The 17,858-nt window shown below is 40.9% G+C and overlaps 1 protein-coding gene across 1 annotated transcript in view; it reads left to right on the forward strand.

Moving 5' to 3' along the window:
- The window catches only part of fam221a (family with sequence similarity 221 member A), a 37,014-nt gene that overhangs the window by 10,960 nt on the left and 8,196 nt on the right, over positions 1-17,858 (forward strand). The window contains exons 2-4 of the mRNA XM_072282981.1: positions 6,220-6,393; positions 12,002-12,192; positions 15,915-16,121. Coding sequence (XP_072139082.1) covers positions 6,220-6,393; positions 12,002-12,192; positions 15,915-16,121 — 572 coding nt within the window. The remainder of the gene's footprint in view (positions 1-6,219; positions 6,394-12,001; positions 12,193-15,914; positions 16,122-17,858) is intronic.

Below are 17,858 nucleotides of genomic sequence, written 5' to 3' on the forward strand. Positions count from 1 at the left end.
GAAAATAAAGCAGGAGAAATAATAATGGGGGACCAGGAGATGGCTGATGAACTAAATGAGTATTTTGCATCAGTCTTCACTGTGGAAGACACTAGCAGTATGCCCGATATTGTAGTGTGTGGATGAAGAGAAGTGGGTGCAGTTACTGTTACAAGGGAGAAGGTGCTCAAAAAGCTGAAAAATCTAAAGGTACACAAGTCACCTGGATCAGAGGAACTGCACCCTAGGGTTCTGAAAGAGGAAGCGTTAGAGATTGTGGTTGCATTAGAAATGATCTTTCAACAATCATTGGACCCTGGCATGGTGTCAGAGGACTGGAAAATTGCAAATGTTATTCCATTCTTTAAGAAAGGAGGGAGGGAGCAGAAGGGAAATTATAGAGCAGTTAGCCTGACCTCAGTAGTTAGAAAGATGTTATAGTGTATTGTTAAGGATGAGGTGATGGAGTACTTGTTGACACTGGACAAGATAGTACAAAGTCAGCATGCTTTCCTTCAGGGAAAATCCTGCCTGATGAACCTGCTGGAATTCTTTGAGGAGATTACAAGTAGAATAGATAAAGGGGATGCAGTGGATGTTGTATATTTGGACTTTCAGAAGGCCTTTGACAAAGTGCCACATATGAGGCTGTTTACCAAGTTAAGAGCCCGTGGTATTACAGGAAAGTTACTAACATGGTTGAGCATTGGGTGATTGGTAGGAGGTAGCAAGTGGAAATAAAAGGATGCTTTTCTGGTTGGCTGCCGGTGACTAGTGGTATTCCGCAGGAGTCGGTGTTGGGACCACTTCTTTTTATGCTGTATATCAATGATTTAGATGATGGAATAGATGGCTTTGTTGCCAAGTTTGCAGATGATATGAAGATTGGTGGAGGGGCATGTAGTGTTGAGGAAGTGGGTAGGATGAAGAAGGATTCAGACAGATTAGGAGAATGGGCAAGAAAGTGGCAAATGAAATACTATGTTGGAAAATTCATGGTCATGAATAGTAGAAATAAATATGCGGACTATTTTCTAAATGGGGAGAAAATCCAAAAATCTTATATGCAAAAGGACGTGGGAGTCCTTGTGCAGAACACCCTAAAGGTTAACTTGCAGGTTGCATCAGTGGTGAATAAGGCAAATGCCATGTTAGCATTCATTTCAAGAGGTCTGGAATACAAGAGCAAGGATGTGATGCTGAGGCTTTATAAGGCACTGGTGAGGCCTCACCTTGAGCATTATTGACAGTTTTGGGCACCTCATCTTAGAAAGGATGTGCTGGCATTGGAGAGGGTCCAGAGGAGGTTCACAAAGCTGATTCCAGGAATGAAAGGGTTACCATACGAGGAATATTTGTTGACTCTGGGTCTGTACTTGCTGGAATTCAGAAGGATGAGGGGGGATCTCATTGAAACCTTTCGAATGTTGAAAGGCCTAGACAGAGTAGATATGGAAAGGATGTTTCCCATTGTGGGAGAGTCGAGGACGAGAGGGTACAGCCTCAGGATTGAGGGGCGCCCTTTCGAAATAGAGATGTGGAGAGATTTCTTTAGCCAAAGGGTGGTGAATTTGTTGCCACATGTAGCTGTAGAGGCCAGGTCGTTGGGTATATTTAAGGCAGCGATTGAAAGGTTCTTGATTAGACATGGCATCAAAGGTTACGGGGAGAAGGCCGGGAACTGGGGTTGAGGAGGAGGAAAAAAAGGATCAGCCATGATTGAATGGCGGAGCAGACTTGATGGGCTAGATGGCCTAATTCTGCTCCTATGTCTTATGGTCTTATGGCGAGAAGGTAGGTGTATGGAGTTGTGGGATCTGGGATCAGCCATGATAGAATGGCAGAGCAGACTCGATGGTCTATATGGCTTAATTTTGCTACGATGTCTTATGGTCTAACTTTGTGACTTTCAAAAGGTATAGATATGTTGTTATATAATTGCCTTGTCATCCAGATTGAAGGTCACAGACTGCAGCAGTATGGCTAAGTAACAGGAAACCTATTTGTAGTGGAATTTCTGTAGGGTCAGTATTATCACCACTGCTTCTAATACATATCAATGATTTGGACTTGGATGTGCAGGGCACAATTTCCAATCACAGAGATGGCATAAAATGCAGAGATGTAGTGAACTGCAGGGAACGTAATAATACCTTCATGGCGGTATAGACAGGCTGGTGAAATAGGCAGAGAGATGGCAGGTTAAAGTTAATAATAAGAAATATTAAATGTCACATCTTTGAAGGAAAATGGAAAGCAGGCAACAGAACCCAGATGACACCATTCAAAAATTACATGTTTAAAATGACAGGGTTGTTGAGAAAGTGGTTATAAGAATGATACACCATATTGTGTTTGTAAACAGAGGTATAGAATACAAGAGCAAAAAAGTTATGATACAATAAGACTATAAGACAAATGAGCAGAATTAGGCCATTCAGGCAAATGAGTCTGTTCCACCATTTCATCATGGCTGATCCTGGATCCCATTCAATCCTTTACACCTGCCCTCTCACCATATCCCTTGATGCCCTGACCAATCAGGACATTATCAACTTGTGCTTTAAATATACCCATGGACTTGCCTCAACTTCAGTCTGAGGCAGAGCATTCCATAGATTCACCACTCTTTGGCTACAAAAATTACACCTTACTTCTGTTCTAGAAGGTTGCTCCTCAATTTTGAGGCTGTGTTGTCTAATTCTGGATACCCCCACCATAGGAAACATCCTCCCCATATCCACCGTATCTAGTCCTTTCAACATTCAGTAGGTTTCAATGAGCTTCTCCCCCACATTCTTCTAAATTCCACTGAATACAGGTACAAAGCTGCCAAACGCTCCTCATATGTTAACACCTTCATTCCCGGAATCACCCTTATGATCCTCCTCTGGACTTCCTCCAATGATAATACACCCTCTGTGAGATAAGGGGCCCAAAACCGTTGACAATATTCCATGCGGCCTGACTAGTGTCTTATAAAGCTTCAGCATTATCTCATTGTTTTTATATTCTATTCCCCTTGAGGTAAATAAATGATACCTGTGACTGCTGATCTTCTCCCACAATATCCGGTCTTTTCTGTTCAGACATTTCACAAGACTCCTGCCACCAGCCCCAACACCTTAACCCATCTTGATGCTGATGGAATCAAGTGGTATGAGAATGATAAAGTTGAGGTAAAAAGTCAGTCACAATCATGTTAAATAATAGACCAAAGTTCAAGCTCAGCTCCTCTTTACCTGTTCTATTCTTATGTATTAATGATTCATAAAAACAGAACCGATTAAATAATTAATTAATCCAATTGCAACCTACCAAATATTGAAAGGCCTAAAGTGGATGTGGTGAGGATGTTTCCTATACTGAGGGAGTCTATGACCAGAGGCACAGCTTCAGAATACAAGGACATCCCTTTAGAACAGAGATGAGGGAGAATTTCTTTAGCTGGGGGAGGTGAATATGTGGAATTCATTGCCACAGGTAGCTGTGGAGGCAAAGTCATTGTGTATATTTAAAGTGAAGGTTGATATGTTCTTGATTAATAAAGGCATCAAAGGTTACAGAGAGAAGGCAGGAGAATGGGTTTGAAAGGATAATAAATCAGCTATGATTGAAAAGTGAAACAGACTCGATTAGCCAAATTGCTTAATTCTTATATGTCTTATAGTCTTACAGACAAATAGATTTACATAATAAAAAGTCAGTTGTGTTTCTGAGTCAAACTTCAGCTTACAGGTTATTTTCAAACAGAATTGGTGAAATATTTTATAGTTGTCCAACAGATATGAATTCGGGAGACAAAAAAATGAGCAAAGTGGAAAAATAGGTAAGGTAACCTTGATAAAAAGGATGAAAGAAAGGCAATGAATAAGAGACAATTGATCCATTCCATAAAACAAAGAGTTTCTTAGTGATAAATCAACATAGATGGAGCTACTAAAAGCCAAAATTTGGACCTTACTGATGTGAGTTGTTCATTGGCCCCGATCAACAGTCTCCTGACCATTTTTATGTCATGGACCTCAGGCTGGAAACTCCTGGGATAGAAAATCAGGAAATGAAAGAAAGGTATTCCAGTGAGTATCGTGGTCTTCAGACTTAGTTTAAGATTGGCAAATTAAATGACCAAAAATAGTTGGAATACCACATAAAAATTAATAGAATAAAAAGTGCTTTGTTCCTTGTAGATTCCATATGTTTTGACATCCTGAGAAGCCGCCAGCCCATCTGGTCCACACCAAACCATTAATCCGCCTAGTTCCATTGACCAGCACCCAGACCATAGCCCTCCATACACCTTCCATCTATATACCTATCAAAATTCCTCTTAAATATTGAGATTGAACTCACATCCAGCACTTACATTGGCAGCTCATTCCACACTCTCAACAACCTGACTGAAGAAATTCTCATTCGTATTCCCCTCAAACATTTCACTTTTCACCCTTAACCCATGACCTCTAGTTGTAGTCTCAACCATCCTCAGTGGAAAAAGCCTGCTGCATTTACCTTTGGTGGTTCATTTTGGTAGGTCAAATATGATGGCAGAATATAGTATTAATGGTAAGACTCTTGGCAGTGTGGAGGATCAGAGGGATCTTGGGGTCCATGTCCATAGGACACTCAAAGCTGCTGCGCAGGTTGAATCTGTGGTTAAGAAGGCATACAGTGCATTGGCCTTCATCAACCGTGGGATTGAGTTCAAGCGCCGAGAGGTAATGTTACAGCTATGTAGGACCCTGGTCAGACCCCACTTGGAGTACTGTGCTCAGTTCTGGTCACCTCACTACAGGAAGAATGTGGAAACTATAGAAAGGGTGCAGAGGAGATTTACAAGGATGTTGCCTGGATTGGGGAGCATGCCTTATGATAATAGGTTGAGTGAACATGGCCTTTTCTCCTTGGAGCGATGGAGGATGAGAGGTGACCTGATAAAGGTGTATAAGATAATGAGAGGCATTGATGGGGTGGACAGACAGAGGCTTTTTCCCAGGGCTGAAATGGTTAGCATGAGAGGGCACAGTTTTAAGGTGCTTGGAAGTAGGTACAGGGGAGATGTCAGGGGTCAGTGTTTTACACAGAGAGTGGTGAGTGCTTGGAATGGGCTGCTGGCGACGGTCATGGAGGCGGATATGATAGGGTCTTTTAAGAGACTCCTGGATAGGCACATGGAACTTAGAACAACAGAGGGGTATGGGTAACTCTCGGTAATTTCTAAAGAAAGTACATGTTCAGCACAGCATTGTGGGCTGAAGGGCCTGTATTTTGCTGCAGGTTTTTTATGTTTCTATGTTTCTATTTGCAAATTAAACATATTCATTTTCAGTGTGAGCCAACTGAGCTTTCTTCAGAGGCCTGCACCATTAATAAAAAGCACCAGCAATCTTTTTTACAAAAAGAATGAATACATTTTTTAAAAAAGTATTCATTCTTTTTTGAAAAAAGGGATACCTTTAAAAAATACTTAAGAATGTAAATACAGAAACTGCCAATGCTGGAATCTGGAACCACAATTTGCAGAAGGAACAGTATGCCGTTTGACCGGTTGAGTTCCTCCTGCATGGTGTTTGTTACTGCAGGTAAAACATTGACACAGGTTTAGCATCATTACAGTCGGTTGGATCAGTGAAATTCATGATCTGTATCTCAGAGACATTGTTCTGCAACTTCATTAGTTTCAAGTTCAAGTTTAATTGTCGTTCAACCACACGCATGAATGCGACCGAGCAAGGCAGTGTTCCTCCAGGGCCACGGTGCAAACCCATTACCAATAGTCACACACAGCACATATAGTTATGTGAAGAATATATAGCCCATGTCCATGAGTGGCATGGCCTATAGATTAATAGTGCATGGGATGTGCACTGTAGCCTTGTTTCTGCAAGAACAAGCATGCAGCAGTTCCTCATCATGTGCTCGTGCAGCCACAGACAAACACAATCCAGCCTGTCTTCAACAAAGTACTCACTGGAGGGCAGCATGGATGGGAGATGCCAGTCCCCAACTCAGCACAGAATCTAGTGTGCCAGCCACGTCTCTGCCTCCCACACCGCTTCCGGCATCTAATAAGTTACTTCCAATAACCCCTGAAACATTTTATTATCTATTGGAAACAATCCAACACCTCTTCTGTCAATCATGTAAACACATAATATTCTTTAAACCCAGCTATGGTCCTAATTTCAATTGATCGATTGAACTGATGACAAGAGCTTTACTTTGTTACTTTTTCTTTAGGATTGTTGGTGAGGATGATGGAGGGACCCTGTTTACACCAGAGGAATATGAGAGGTACAGGAGAGAAGTGCTGCCAATGCGATTACAAAATCGCCTTTTTGTTAGCTGGTCGTCACCCGGAGGGATCGACTGCAAATTAGTTGGCCCAGAAACACTCTGTTTTTGCCGGCACAGGTAGTATTTTAAATATTTTTTGTTTTATTGTTCTTATATTTTTAAACTCAGTGTATCTTTTGGGTGACTGATTTCATTCTTTGCTTGTAGCTCTCAACATTTCAATCAGGCTCAATAGACTAAATTCAACAAGCACTTTCACGGAAATTAGATATGCAGGATCCTGATTCCATCCCTTTTTGGATGCCCAGTCAAAATGATAGATTCACTTGACATCTTAACTGAATTTTATAGGAGCACAATTGAGAGCGCCCTGACAAGCTGCATCTCCATCTTGTATGGCAGCAGCTGAGCATTGGACCATAAGTCCCTACAAAGGACTGTGAGAACAGCTTAGACTATCAGAGGGGTCTCTCTACCAGCCATCGAGGACATTCATCAGGAGCACTATGTACGCAGGGCCCTCAGTATTATCAAGGATCCCACACCTCTATCCAGCATTCTCTTTGACTTTCTACCATCAGGCAGGAGACTCCGAGGCATAAAAACAAGGATGGTCAGGGTGGGAAACAGTTTCTTCCCTCAGGCCATTGAGCTGCTAAACTCCCTGCCACACTTGAAGTGTCACCGTAATATGTTCTGTACCTGACAATATTTAATTTAAGCACTTTACATTGTTTATTTATGTGTAATTCACCTGTAGATTTTATTGTGTACACCCTGGTTCAGAGAAACATTGTCTCGTTTGATGGAATACATGTAGATAGTTAAATGACGATAAACCTGACTTGACTTGGCCTGTTCCAGGCAAACGTTGTCTCAGCTGATAGTATACATGTAAGGCCATAAGACCATAACACATAGGAGTAGAATTAGCCCATTAGGGAATTCAATCATGACTGATCCTTTTATCTCTCTCCTCAATCCTATTCCCCGGCCTTCTCCTCGTAACCTTTGATGCCATGTCCAATCAAGAACCTATCAATCTCTGCCTTGAATACACCCAATGACTTGGCCTCCACAGCTGCATCTTGTAACAAATTCCACAAATTCACCACCCTTTGTCTAAAGAAATTTCTCCACATCTTTGTTTTGAAAGGGCACCCCTCTATCCTGAGGCTGTGCCCTCTTGTCCTAGTCTCCCCCAACATGGGAAACATCCTTTCCTCATCTTCTCTGTCTAGGCCTTTTAATATTTGAAAGGTTTCCATAAGATCCCCCCCTCATTCTTCTAAATTCTAGCGAGTTCAGATCCAGAGCCATCAAATGTTCCTCGTACGATACCCTTTCATTCCTGGAGTCATCCTTATGGACTACCTCTGAACCCTCTCCAATGCCAGCACATCTTTTATTAGCAGAAGAGTCCAAAACTGTTCAGAATACGCAAGGTGCAGCCTCATCAATGCCTTATAAAGCCTCAGCATCACATCCCTGCTCTTGCATTCAAGACCCCTTGAAGTGAATGCTAACATTGTCTTTGCCTTCCTCACCACCAATTCAATCTGCAACTTAACCTTCAGGGTATTCTGCACAAGGACTCCCAAGTTCCTTTCCATACCAGATTTTTGGATTTTCTTCCCATTTAGAAAATAGCCGCACATTTATTTCTACTACCAAAGTGCATGACCATGAATTTTCCAACATTGTATTTCATTTTCCACCTTCTTGCCCATTCTCCTAATCTGTCTAAGTCCTTCTGAATTCTATCTGTTTCCTCAACACTACCTGCCCCTCCACCAATCTTTGTATCATTTGCAAACTTGGCAACATAGCCATCTATTCCATCATCTATATCATTTATATACAGTATAAACAGAAGTGGTCCCAACACTGATCCCTGTGGAGTACCACTAGTCACTGGCAGCCAACCAGAAAAGGATCCTTTTATTTCCACTCGCTGCCTCCTACCAATCAGCCAATGCTCTAACCATGTTAGTAACTTTCCTGTAATACCAAGGGCTCTTAACTTGGTAAACAGCCTTAAAGGCCTTCTGAAAGTCCAAATAAACAACTTCCACTGCATCCCTGTTACCTATCCTACTTGTAATGTCCTCAAAGAATTCCAACAGGTTGCCAGGCAAGTTTTTCCCTTAAGGAAATCATGCTGACTTAGTCCTACCTTGTCCTGTGTCACCAAGTACTCCATAACCTCATCCTTAACAATTGACTCCAAAATCTTCCGAACTACTGAGGTCAGGCTAACGGGTCTATAATTTCCTTTCTGCTGTCTTCCTCTTTTCTTAAACGGTGGAGTGACATTTGCAATTTTCCAGTTCTCTAGTACCATGCCAGAGTCCAATGATTTTTGAAAGATCATTTCTAATGTCTCCACAATCTCTGATGCTACCTCTTTCAGAACCCTAGGGTGCAGTTCATCTGGTCCAGGTGACTTATGTACCTTTAGGTCTTTCAGCTTTTTGAGCACCTTCTCCCTTGTAATAGTAACTGCACCCACTTCTCTTCCTTCACACACTGCAACATCCGGCACACTGATAGTGTCCTCCACTGTGAAGACTGATGCAAAATACTAACTTAGTTCATCTGCCATCTTCTTATCTCCTGTTATTATTAACTATATGTAAACTTCACTTGGCCTGTTTTGGAGGAACGTTGTCTTGTTTGACGGAAAACAAGTACGCATACAGTGAAATGATAATAAACTTGACCTGATTTGAACTGTTCCGGAGAAGCATTTTCTCATTTGACAGTATACATGTTGATGGTTAAATGGCAATAAACCTGAGTTCACTTGGCCTGTTCTGGAGGAACGTTGTCTCATTTGATGGTATTCATGTAGATAGTTAAAAGGCAATAAACTTGACTTGACTTGGCCTGTTCTGGAGGATATTTGTTTCGTTTGGCCATATACATGACAATAAACTTGACTTGACAAAGACGATGTTGAGAAAGAGATTCTACAGATGTTCGAAATTGAGAGCAACACATACAAAATGCTGGAGGAACTCAGCAGATCAGGCAGCATCTATGGAGAAGAATAGAGCACCTATGTTTCTGGCAGAGACCCTTTCCAGTCATGATGACTGTGTATTTCTCTCATAAATACTGCCTGGCCTGCTGAGATCCCCCAGCATTTCATTGTGTGTTGAGATATCAAGTAAATGTCAGGGATCTTGGACTTGTTAATGTTCAAAGAGAGACCATGGAATCCAAGTCCGTAACTGCCAGATAGCAACAACACAGACGAATAGGGTAGTGAAAAATACATTTGTATTCTGGCCTTCATAGACTGGGGTATTGGAACATCATGTTGCACCTATATAAAACATAGATCAGACTGCATTTATTGTACTGGCCTTTGCAGTAGCAATAGAGAGAGTGCAAAAGGGATTCACCAGGATGTTACCTGAAGTGGAGGGCTGTAGTTATGACCAGAGATTAGATAGACACGTTTATTCTTATAGAGGTTTATAGAAGTATGAGGAGCACAGACTGGATCGATAGTCCAATATTTTTCCAGGGCAGCAGAGTACAGAGCTGGAGGGCACAGGTTTTTCCAGTGGAGAAATTTCAAGGATGAATAAGTTTTTCTCCTGGTGGAGCTGCCAGAGGGGGTAATGTAGGTCAGTAGAATTACATCATTTAAGGGACACTACTTGGATAGGAAAGGTATAGAGCAGGGGTTCCCAAGCTGGAATCCATGGGGGCCTTGGTTACAAGTAGGAGTCCATGGCATAAAAAAGGTTGGGAAGCACTGGCTTAGAGGGACATGGGCCGAATGAGATTAGTATAATAAGACTATAAGGTAGGAGCAGAAGTAGGCCATTTGGCCCATTGAGTCTGCTCCACCATTCAATCATGGGCTGATCCAATTCTTCCAGTTATCTCCACTCCATTGCCTTATCCCCATACCCTTCGATGTCCTGGCTAATCAAGAACCTAATAGCCATCATGGTTGGCATGCACAATGTGAGGGAAATAGACTGATATTGGTTTATGATATTATGATATTCGATATGATATTGTGATTTTAAAATCATACATCAATTGCAGAAAGCTGACAGTGTTGGAAAGAGTAAATAATAGCTACAGTGTACAGGCCAGACACAGTACAGGCCAACACTGTGCAGATCAACGCTGTGCAGGGCAAACACTATGGAGGCCAAACACGGTGCAGGCCAAACATCGGTAAGGATGGAGGTTCTTCTAGCCACACAATTGCCACATTTGTTACAGCAGCCATTTGTGTATCTCAGTGCATTATTTATTTCTCATTCTTGATTACCATTAGAAAGAAAGCACCCACTTTCTTAGAAGTTTGTGACGATTCGGAATGTCATCTAAAACTCTGACAAACTTCTACAGATGTGCTGTGGAGAGTATATTGACTGGTTGCATCACAGCCTGATATGGAAACACCAATGCCCTTGAATGGAAAATCCTATAAAACATAGTGGATATGTACAGTGCTTCACAGGTAAAGCCCTTCCCACCATTGAGCACTGTCGCAGGAAAGCAGCATCCATCATCAGGGACCCCCACCAGCCAGGCCATGCTCTCTTCTTGCTACTGTGGCAAGAAGGTGGTACAGGAGCTTCAGGTCTCACATCACCAGGTTCAATAACAGTTATTACCCATCAACGATCAGGCTCCTGACCAAAGGGGATAACTTCACTCACCTCATCACTGAACTGTTCTCACAACATATGGACTCACTTTCAATGACTTTTCATCTCATTTTCTTGGTATTTATTGATCATTATTATTATTATTGTTATTATTATTATTATTATTGTTGTTTCTTTGTATTTTCTGTGAATACCCACAAAAACAATCTCAAGTTTGTTTATGGTGACATATCCTGTATGTGCCTTGATAATAAATTTCCTTTGAATTTGGAACTTTGATGTTTAACTTTTTTCTTGATTATGCACCCAATCTGTTCAGATTTTAGGATCTAAACACCAGGATTATTAGGTCAGCCCTTTAGCTCTGCTTGTTGCCTTCCCTCCAATTCTCTTCCAAGCACACCTCAGCATGTAGTACGTACATTTAGTATTTATCATTACAGTACCTATTTCTTCAAGCAACTTATGAATCATTTGTTAGCTATTGTACACAAATTATTTCAGTCACTGAAAAATTGTAAGTATAATCAATCTACTTTAAACATTTACTTAATGCAAATATCCCTGTAAGTGATGTGCTTGCTTCAGTTATCCCTCTTTACACTGTTAATAAAAAATGAAACTCTTGCCTTAGACTCCGTGTTACTGACTTTATAGAGCAGATCCAATTATGAGTAATCTTGTGTTAGATTGTATTCTGGGTCCACGTTATGGGTTGTCTATGAGTGAAGTAAAGTGAATTTATTTGGACACAGTTATTATATTTCATTTTTAAAAGTTAGCTAATTTGTCCTTTATATCAATATAACTCCACAGCTCACTTCGATTTGGATACTGCCAGGGAAAACGCTTGCTTGCAATTATACCTTTCTATCAGTTTGAGCACCTCATGTACAGGAAGTTGTAATTATAGCACAAAATTGCACTGACATTTCATAGTTCCCATAGGCATATTCATTTTTAATGTTAATAGATGCACATGAAGTTGTACTGTACATATGTTGGTAAAAATTTAGGTCGTGCTACTTACTTTCAAATTACTCATACAACATTTATGAAATGTGCGCATTTTGTTCCTAAAGATATAAACAACACAAAACAGATTTTAAGGGAATTCCAACAGAGCGTCCCATTTTGCTGCCGTGCAGAGTGACGGGCTGCAGGTGTATCGCCTATAGTTACGTTCCATTGAACGGGACGCAACCAATCCGCTGCAGGTGCAAGCATTATGCAGACCACCATGATGAACTGGCGCCTTACAAATGCAACAAGTGTGAGTATGGATCATTATTCTGAAAGGGTTGAGCACACAAGGAGAGCTTGATGGCTCTGGGCCTGTAGTTCAGAAGAATGAGAGGCTTTTCTTTAGTAACGGATTGAAAGGTTATGGGGAGAATGCAGTCGTGAAGGATAATAAATCAGCCACGATGGAATGGTGGAGCACACTCAATGTGTCAAGTAGTCAATGGAGGATTTCAATATGCAGGTAGATTGGGACAATTAGGTTGCTGCTAGATACCAGGAGGGGGAGTTTCTAGATTGCCAATGAGATGGTTTTTAGAGCAGCTTGTGGTTGAACCCACCAGAGGATCAGCTATCCTGGATTGGGTGTTGTGCAATGAATGAGAATTTATGAGAGACCTTAAGGTAAAAGAACCCTTAGGGGCAAGTGATCATAATATGAGTGAATTCAAAAGGAATGATGACACAACTGCGGATAACAAGAGAAGTCAATGCCAACGTTAAAGCCAAAAAGATGCCATATAATAGAGCAAATTCTGTTCCTATATCTTATGATCTTAATTCTGCTCCTATGTCTTATGGTCTTATTAATTATGTCTTGTATTTCTCAAGTTTTTTAAAATCTAATCTTATAAGATAAATCATATTTCTTTCTAGTGATTATTGTTAGAAAGTTAACTTTCACAAGCCTTCATAACTAATATTACAGAGTGACAATCTCAGCATCTGTGGGTGGGGGTTGAAGGAACTGTGATGTTTCAGGCTGAAACCCTGGAACAAAACTAAATTCTAATCTGGTTGAAAAATAAAGCTTGGCTCCATGAATTTATATTCTTCTGAAAGATATACATTCGTAAAAAAGCAAAAACCATATTTCAAAGAAATTCCAATGGAATATTCAGATCATCGAGATCTACAAAGACTGCATCTGATGTCAGGACTGAATGAGGGCTATCAACTTGTGCTCTAAAAGCTCTTCTATTTAGGTGTCACTGAGTTACCAGTAATGTTGAAGCTGGGAGTGCCCACATTACTGTATGTGTGTGTACTGTATTTGCGAGGTGAGAGCCCTCCTCACTGTGTCACTGAGCTGCCTGTAATGTTGAAGCTGGGAATGCCTACGTTACTGTATGTGTGTGTATTTGTGAGGTGACAGCTCACCTATGTTACTGTATGTTCGAAGAATGTGTAAATTATACAACCTTGAGATTTGTTTACTTACAGGTAGCCACAAAGCCAGAAACCCGAAAGAAGTGCATTAAAAAAAAGACCAACACCCGATGCGCAAGAGAAGGGGGGAAAAAGCCCCAAAATTCATGAAACAACTTAAGCGAACAACTACATTCTGAACAAAACTGAGTCCTCAGATCCAAACCCCAGAGCAGCCCGGAATAGGCCCAAAACCTCGCTTATCAGTTCATCATATTAGCAGGCGTCCAGGGCAGTCATCATACCCTCAGTGCCATGGACAGCGAGCGAAATCAGCTCTCGTCTTGGATCTCGACACCCTGTCTTTTCAATTTATCTGGGCCAGTGTTTAAATTGACCGAACAACAGACTCCAGCACCCTGGAAAGAGGAGTGAACATTGCAGAGAGTAAGCAAAATCAGCTCTTGCCTCCGATCTGGATCTGAGTAGTGGATTGTACCTCACACTAGAATCTGGCTACTGTAAAGGGTTTGGAGCCTAGACCACGCTGCCCAGTGTCTCGCTCTGGGCGCAGATTTCGCCACCCAGCCCAAAGCCACTCTCGAGGTCTTCAAATCAGCTTGGCGTCCAGAGTAGTCCAACCTTGGACTCGGGCCAGTAGTACGGGCATCGAATCTCCTCTGTCTCCACTTTTCCTTTCCAAATGCCTCAGAAAAGGAGTTTTTAGTGAAGGTCTTGGTTGAATTTCTTGTCTTTTTAACCACCAGTGAGATGTCGCACATGTCTGGTAGCACCATCTTCACGAGAAGATATGTGTGTATTTGTGAGGTGGCAGCTCTCTTCACTGTGTCACTGAGCTGTCCATTATGTTGAAGCTGGGAGTGTCTATGTTACTGTATGCATGAACATGGAAGGAACTTCAGATCTGGGGCAGATGTACATTTAAATGTCAGTGTGAAATACTTCCCCACAGATTTGTGTCACTCCTTAGATAATTCCATCAATTACCTGCTCCTGCTGCTTTTTCATAGTTGGTATGAATTAAACTCATGGCAAAGCAGTGAATTTTGTGCTTTAAATGTATCTTTTACATTAGTATTAGCAGAGATAATAATCTACCATAAGATATAGGAGTAAAATTAGGCCATTTGGCCCATTGAGTCTAATCTGCCATTTCATCATGACTGAACCAGTTCTCTCTCAGCCCCAATCTCTTGCCTTCTCACGTAACCCTTCATACCCTGAATAATTAAGAATCTATCAACCTCTTCCTTAAATATACCCAATGGCATGACCTCCACAGCTGCCTGTGGCTACGAATTCCACAGATTCACAAACCTCTGGCTAAAGAAATTCCTCCTCATCTCTGTTCTAAATGGACGTCCTTCTATTCTGAGGCTGTGTCCTCTGGTCATCGACTCCCCCACCATAGGAACCATTCTCTCCAGATCCACTCTATTAAGCCCTTACTAATCAATAACTTTCTGTCAGACTGTTTTTAGGCCTCTTCTGAAGTACAGGAGCCTGAAGAGGTCATAGGTTAAGAGTGAAAGGTAAAATATTTAAGGGAAACATGAGGGGGAACTTCTTCAGTCAGAGGGTGGTGAGAGTGTGTAGCGAGCTGCCAGTGCAAGAGGTGGATGTGGGTTTGATTTTAGCATGTAAGAGAATTTTGGTTAAGTACATGGATGGGAGGGGTATAGACAGCTACAGTTTGGATGCAGGTCGATGGAACAAGGCAGAATAATAGTTCAGCAGGGTCTAGATGGGCCTTAGGGTCTGTTTCTGTGGTGTAGTAGTTTATGATTCTATGACTCATACTCAACGGTTCAGAATAGCTCCTTTGCTCTGCCATCAGATTTCTGAACTCTACCTCATTACTTCTTTTTGCATTATTTATCTATTTTGTAATTTATAGTATTATTTATGGTATCAGTTGTGACGACTACTCGTACCACTGGATCCAGACTTCCAAGGTCATGAGAGTGGAACTGCCCCAGTGCAACAGCTTTTCCACTTCAGAAACTCCCCCACACAGGTTCCCTGTCGTCGTCAGATACAATGGACAACCAATCATTTTTGAAACAAATCAGTGTCATATGCAGTACATCAAACTGCGATCTAACTCTAAGAAGCAAAGGCAAAACTTGTATTTTAAGTAGAACAGCATTCTGACATCTGCACATTGATTATGTGCTGTGGTGTCCTTGCTATTGCTTTTCTCTAACCAGAGTACAAGCTGTGGATTGTATTATAATATCAATTATTACTTGGCGATCAATAAACATTAACCTATACAAATTGTTGTCTCACATCACTGGGAAAAAGCCAATGAAAGACTGTCAATAGCTGGTAAACAAATGCTACAAAACTGTAACGCAGCCTGTCATCAGGCCAGTTTGCTGATTAATTCTTTTGGTTCATTTCAAACTTAGAATTGCATCTCTTTATTTCAGATGTATTGTGACAGGACAGGATGGGTGATTGAGATATGTAGTTATTTACCTTACTAAGGAATCTTCCCTTTGTACATTGTTCCACATTCCAATCTGTGTTTTTGATGTGATTTTCCACGTCGAAGTTAAGAAGTTTGTTTATCTCCAGGTGCAGGTTGTGCTGGGTTTCATAGCTCCTTTACTTGTGGCTGTGGTGAACCAACATACGCTCATACAATGATAGTTGAGACAAAAGCAGAGCGTTTGGCCAGAGGACGATCTGTGGGGCCTGATGTTCCCTATGCTGCCATGGGAGGACTGACTGGATTTAATGCACTGGCAGAAGGATACATGCGACTAGACTCAAGTGGAATAGGTTGGTGGTTTCAATGGTTTGAATTTTCTAAGTGCAAGGTAGGAAACGGTAGAACTGAAGAGAGAATTGACAATTATCTTACCTTAGAAGATTGTCATATTCACTACGATTGCATAATTAAATATCCAATACTGTATGTAATTACTAGAAGAGTGATACAAAATAAGCTGATTAATTGATATTTGTCTAAGTAAAAATATTATAAGTTTTTGGGGTAATGGAGGAAATGTGGTCTAGGTTGAGATCCTGTTACAAAAGCAATTGAATATTATTATTGATGTCCTTGATAGATTAAAAACACCTGCAAAAATGCAATAATATTACAGAGGAATTTAGTTATCTGGCTATTGACTGAGGAACAAGATAAAAATCTAAAGAAACAATATGTAATGGATAGATGTTGAGAGGATGTTCTTAAGTACTGAGCTGTTTCTGCATTGTTAATTAATCTGGGTCCAGTTATTGTCAATAAGGAGCAACAGAGACAGTTTTGAGAAAAATGAGTTTGAACAAGTAATTTGGATAAGATAATCTTTAGAAAAGTGTGAATTATTTTAGAAATGATTGATGATCCTTCATTTAAAGTTGACAATGCCTTCTATTATCCTTTATACTTACAGTTGTTGCCAGTGTTAAAACTTGTATTGAAGAAGATTAGCTGGCTTTTAAGAATATGCAATGAATTGCATAAATTACTGAGAGTCCAAAAAATTCCAAGCAAACATCACCAAACTCTGAAATTTTTGAATCAACACTTCCCTATGCAAGTAGATCCTTGATTTCCTGACCGACAGGCCACAATCATTAAGGACATGCAACACCTCCACCGTGATTATTCTAAACTGGTGTTCTGTAGGGTTGAATCCTGTACACTCATGACTGTGAGGCCATATTCAGCTCTAACTCCATCAGGTTCGCAGATGATACACTGTAGTGGGCTGTATCTCAAATAATGATGAGTCAGAGTACCCTGTGCCATGAAGGCCTGGTCTGCACTATAACCAAGACCACTCAACTCCCTTGCTGTCGGTCTCGCTGACATAAAAGATAGGTTTCAGTTCTGATACTAATGATTGTTAAAAAAATAGTTTATTGTCACATGCACAAATACAGATATGCACAGCTGCAATGAAAAACTTACTTGCAGCAGCATTACATGCACATAGCATCAGATAAGCAGCATTCACAAGAAAAAACATCAATTATACGTACATTATATGCAAATTTTACAAGAAAGAAGCCAAATAGAACAAAAAGCAAGTCTATTGTAGTGCAAGTTTGTCATATATTTGCTATACTGAGGTATTGATTAACCTTGCACCGGTTGTTTCAAGAACCGAATGTTTGAACCTGACGGTGTGGGACGTCAGGCTTCTGCTACCCTTGCCTGATGGTAGCTGTGAGAAGCTGGCGTGGCCTGAACGGTGGGGACTTTGATGACGGTTGTGGCCTCCTTGAGCCAGTATCTCTTGTAGATACTACTGATGGTAGGGAGGGATGTACCCATTATATATTGGGTACAGTCTACTATTCTCTGCAACTTCTTGCATTCCTGTGCATTCAAATTGCCATTCCAGATGCAACTAGTCAACAATACATGTACAAAATTTGTTAGGGTGTTCAGTGATAAGCCAAACTGCCTTAACCGTTTAAAGGAACTGCAGCACTTTCCCTGTGATTGCTTCTATACTGTCTCCAGCACAGGTCATCCAAGATATTAATAGCTTGGAATTTAAA

The sequence above is a fragment of the Mobula birostris genome, chromosome 19 (assembly GCF_030028105.1).
Source record: "Mobula birostris isolate sMobBir1 chromosome 19, sMobBir1.hap1, whole genome shotgun sequence".
Taxonomy (NCBI): Eukaryota; Metazoa; Chordata; class Chondrichthyes; order Myliobatiformes; family Myliobatidae; genus Mobula; species Mobula birostris.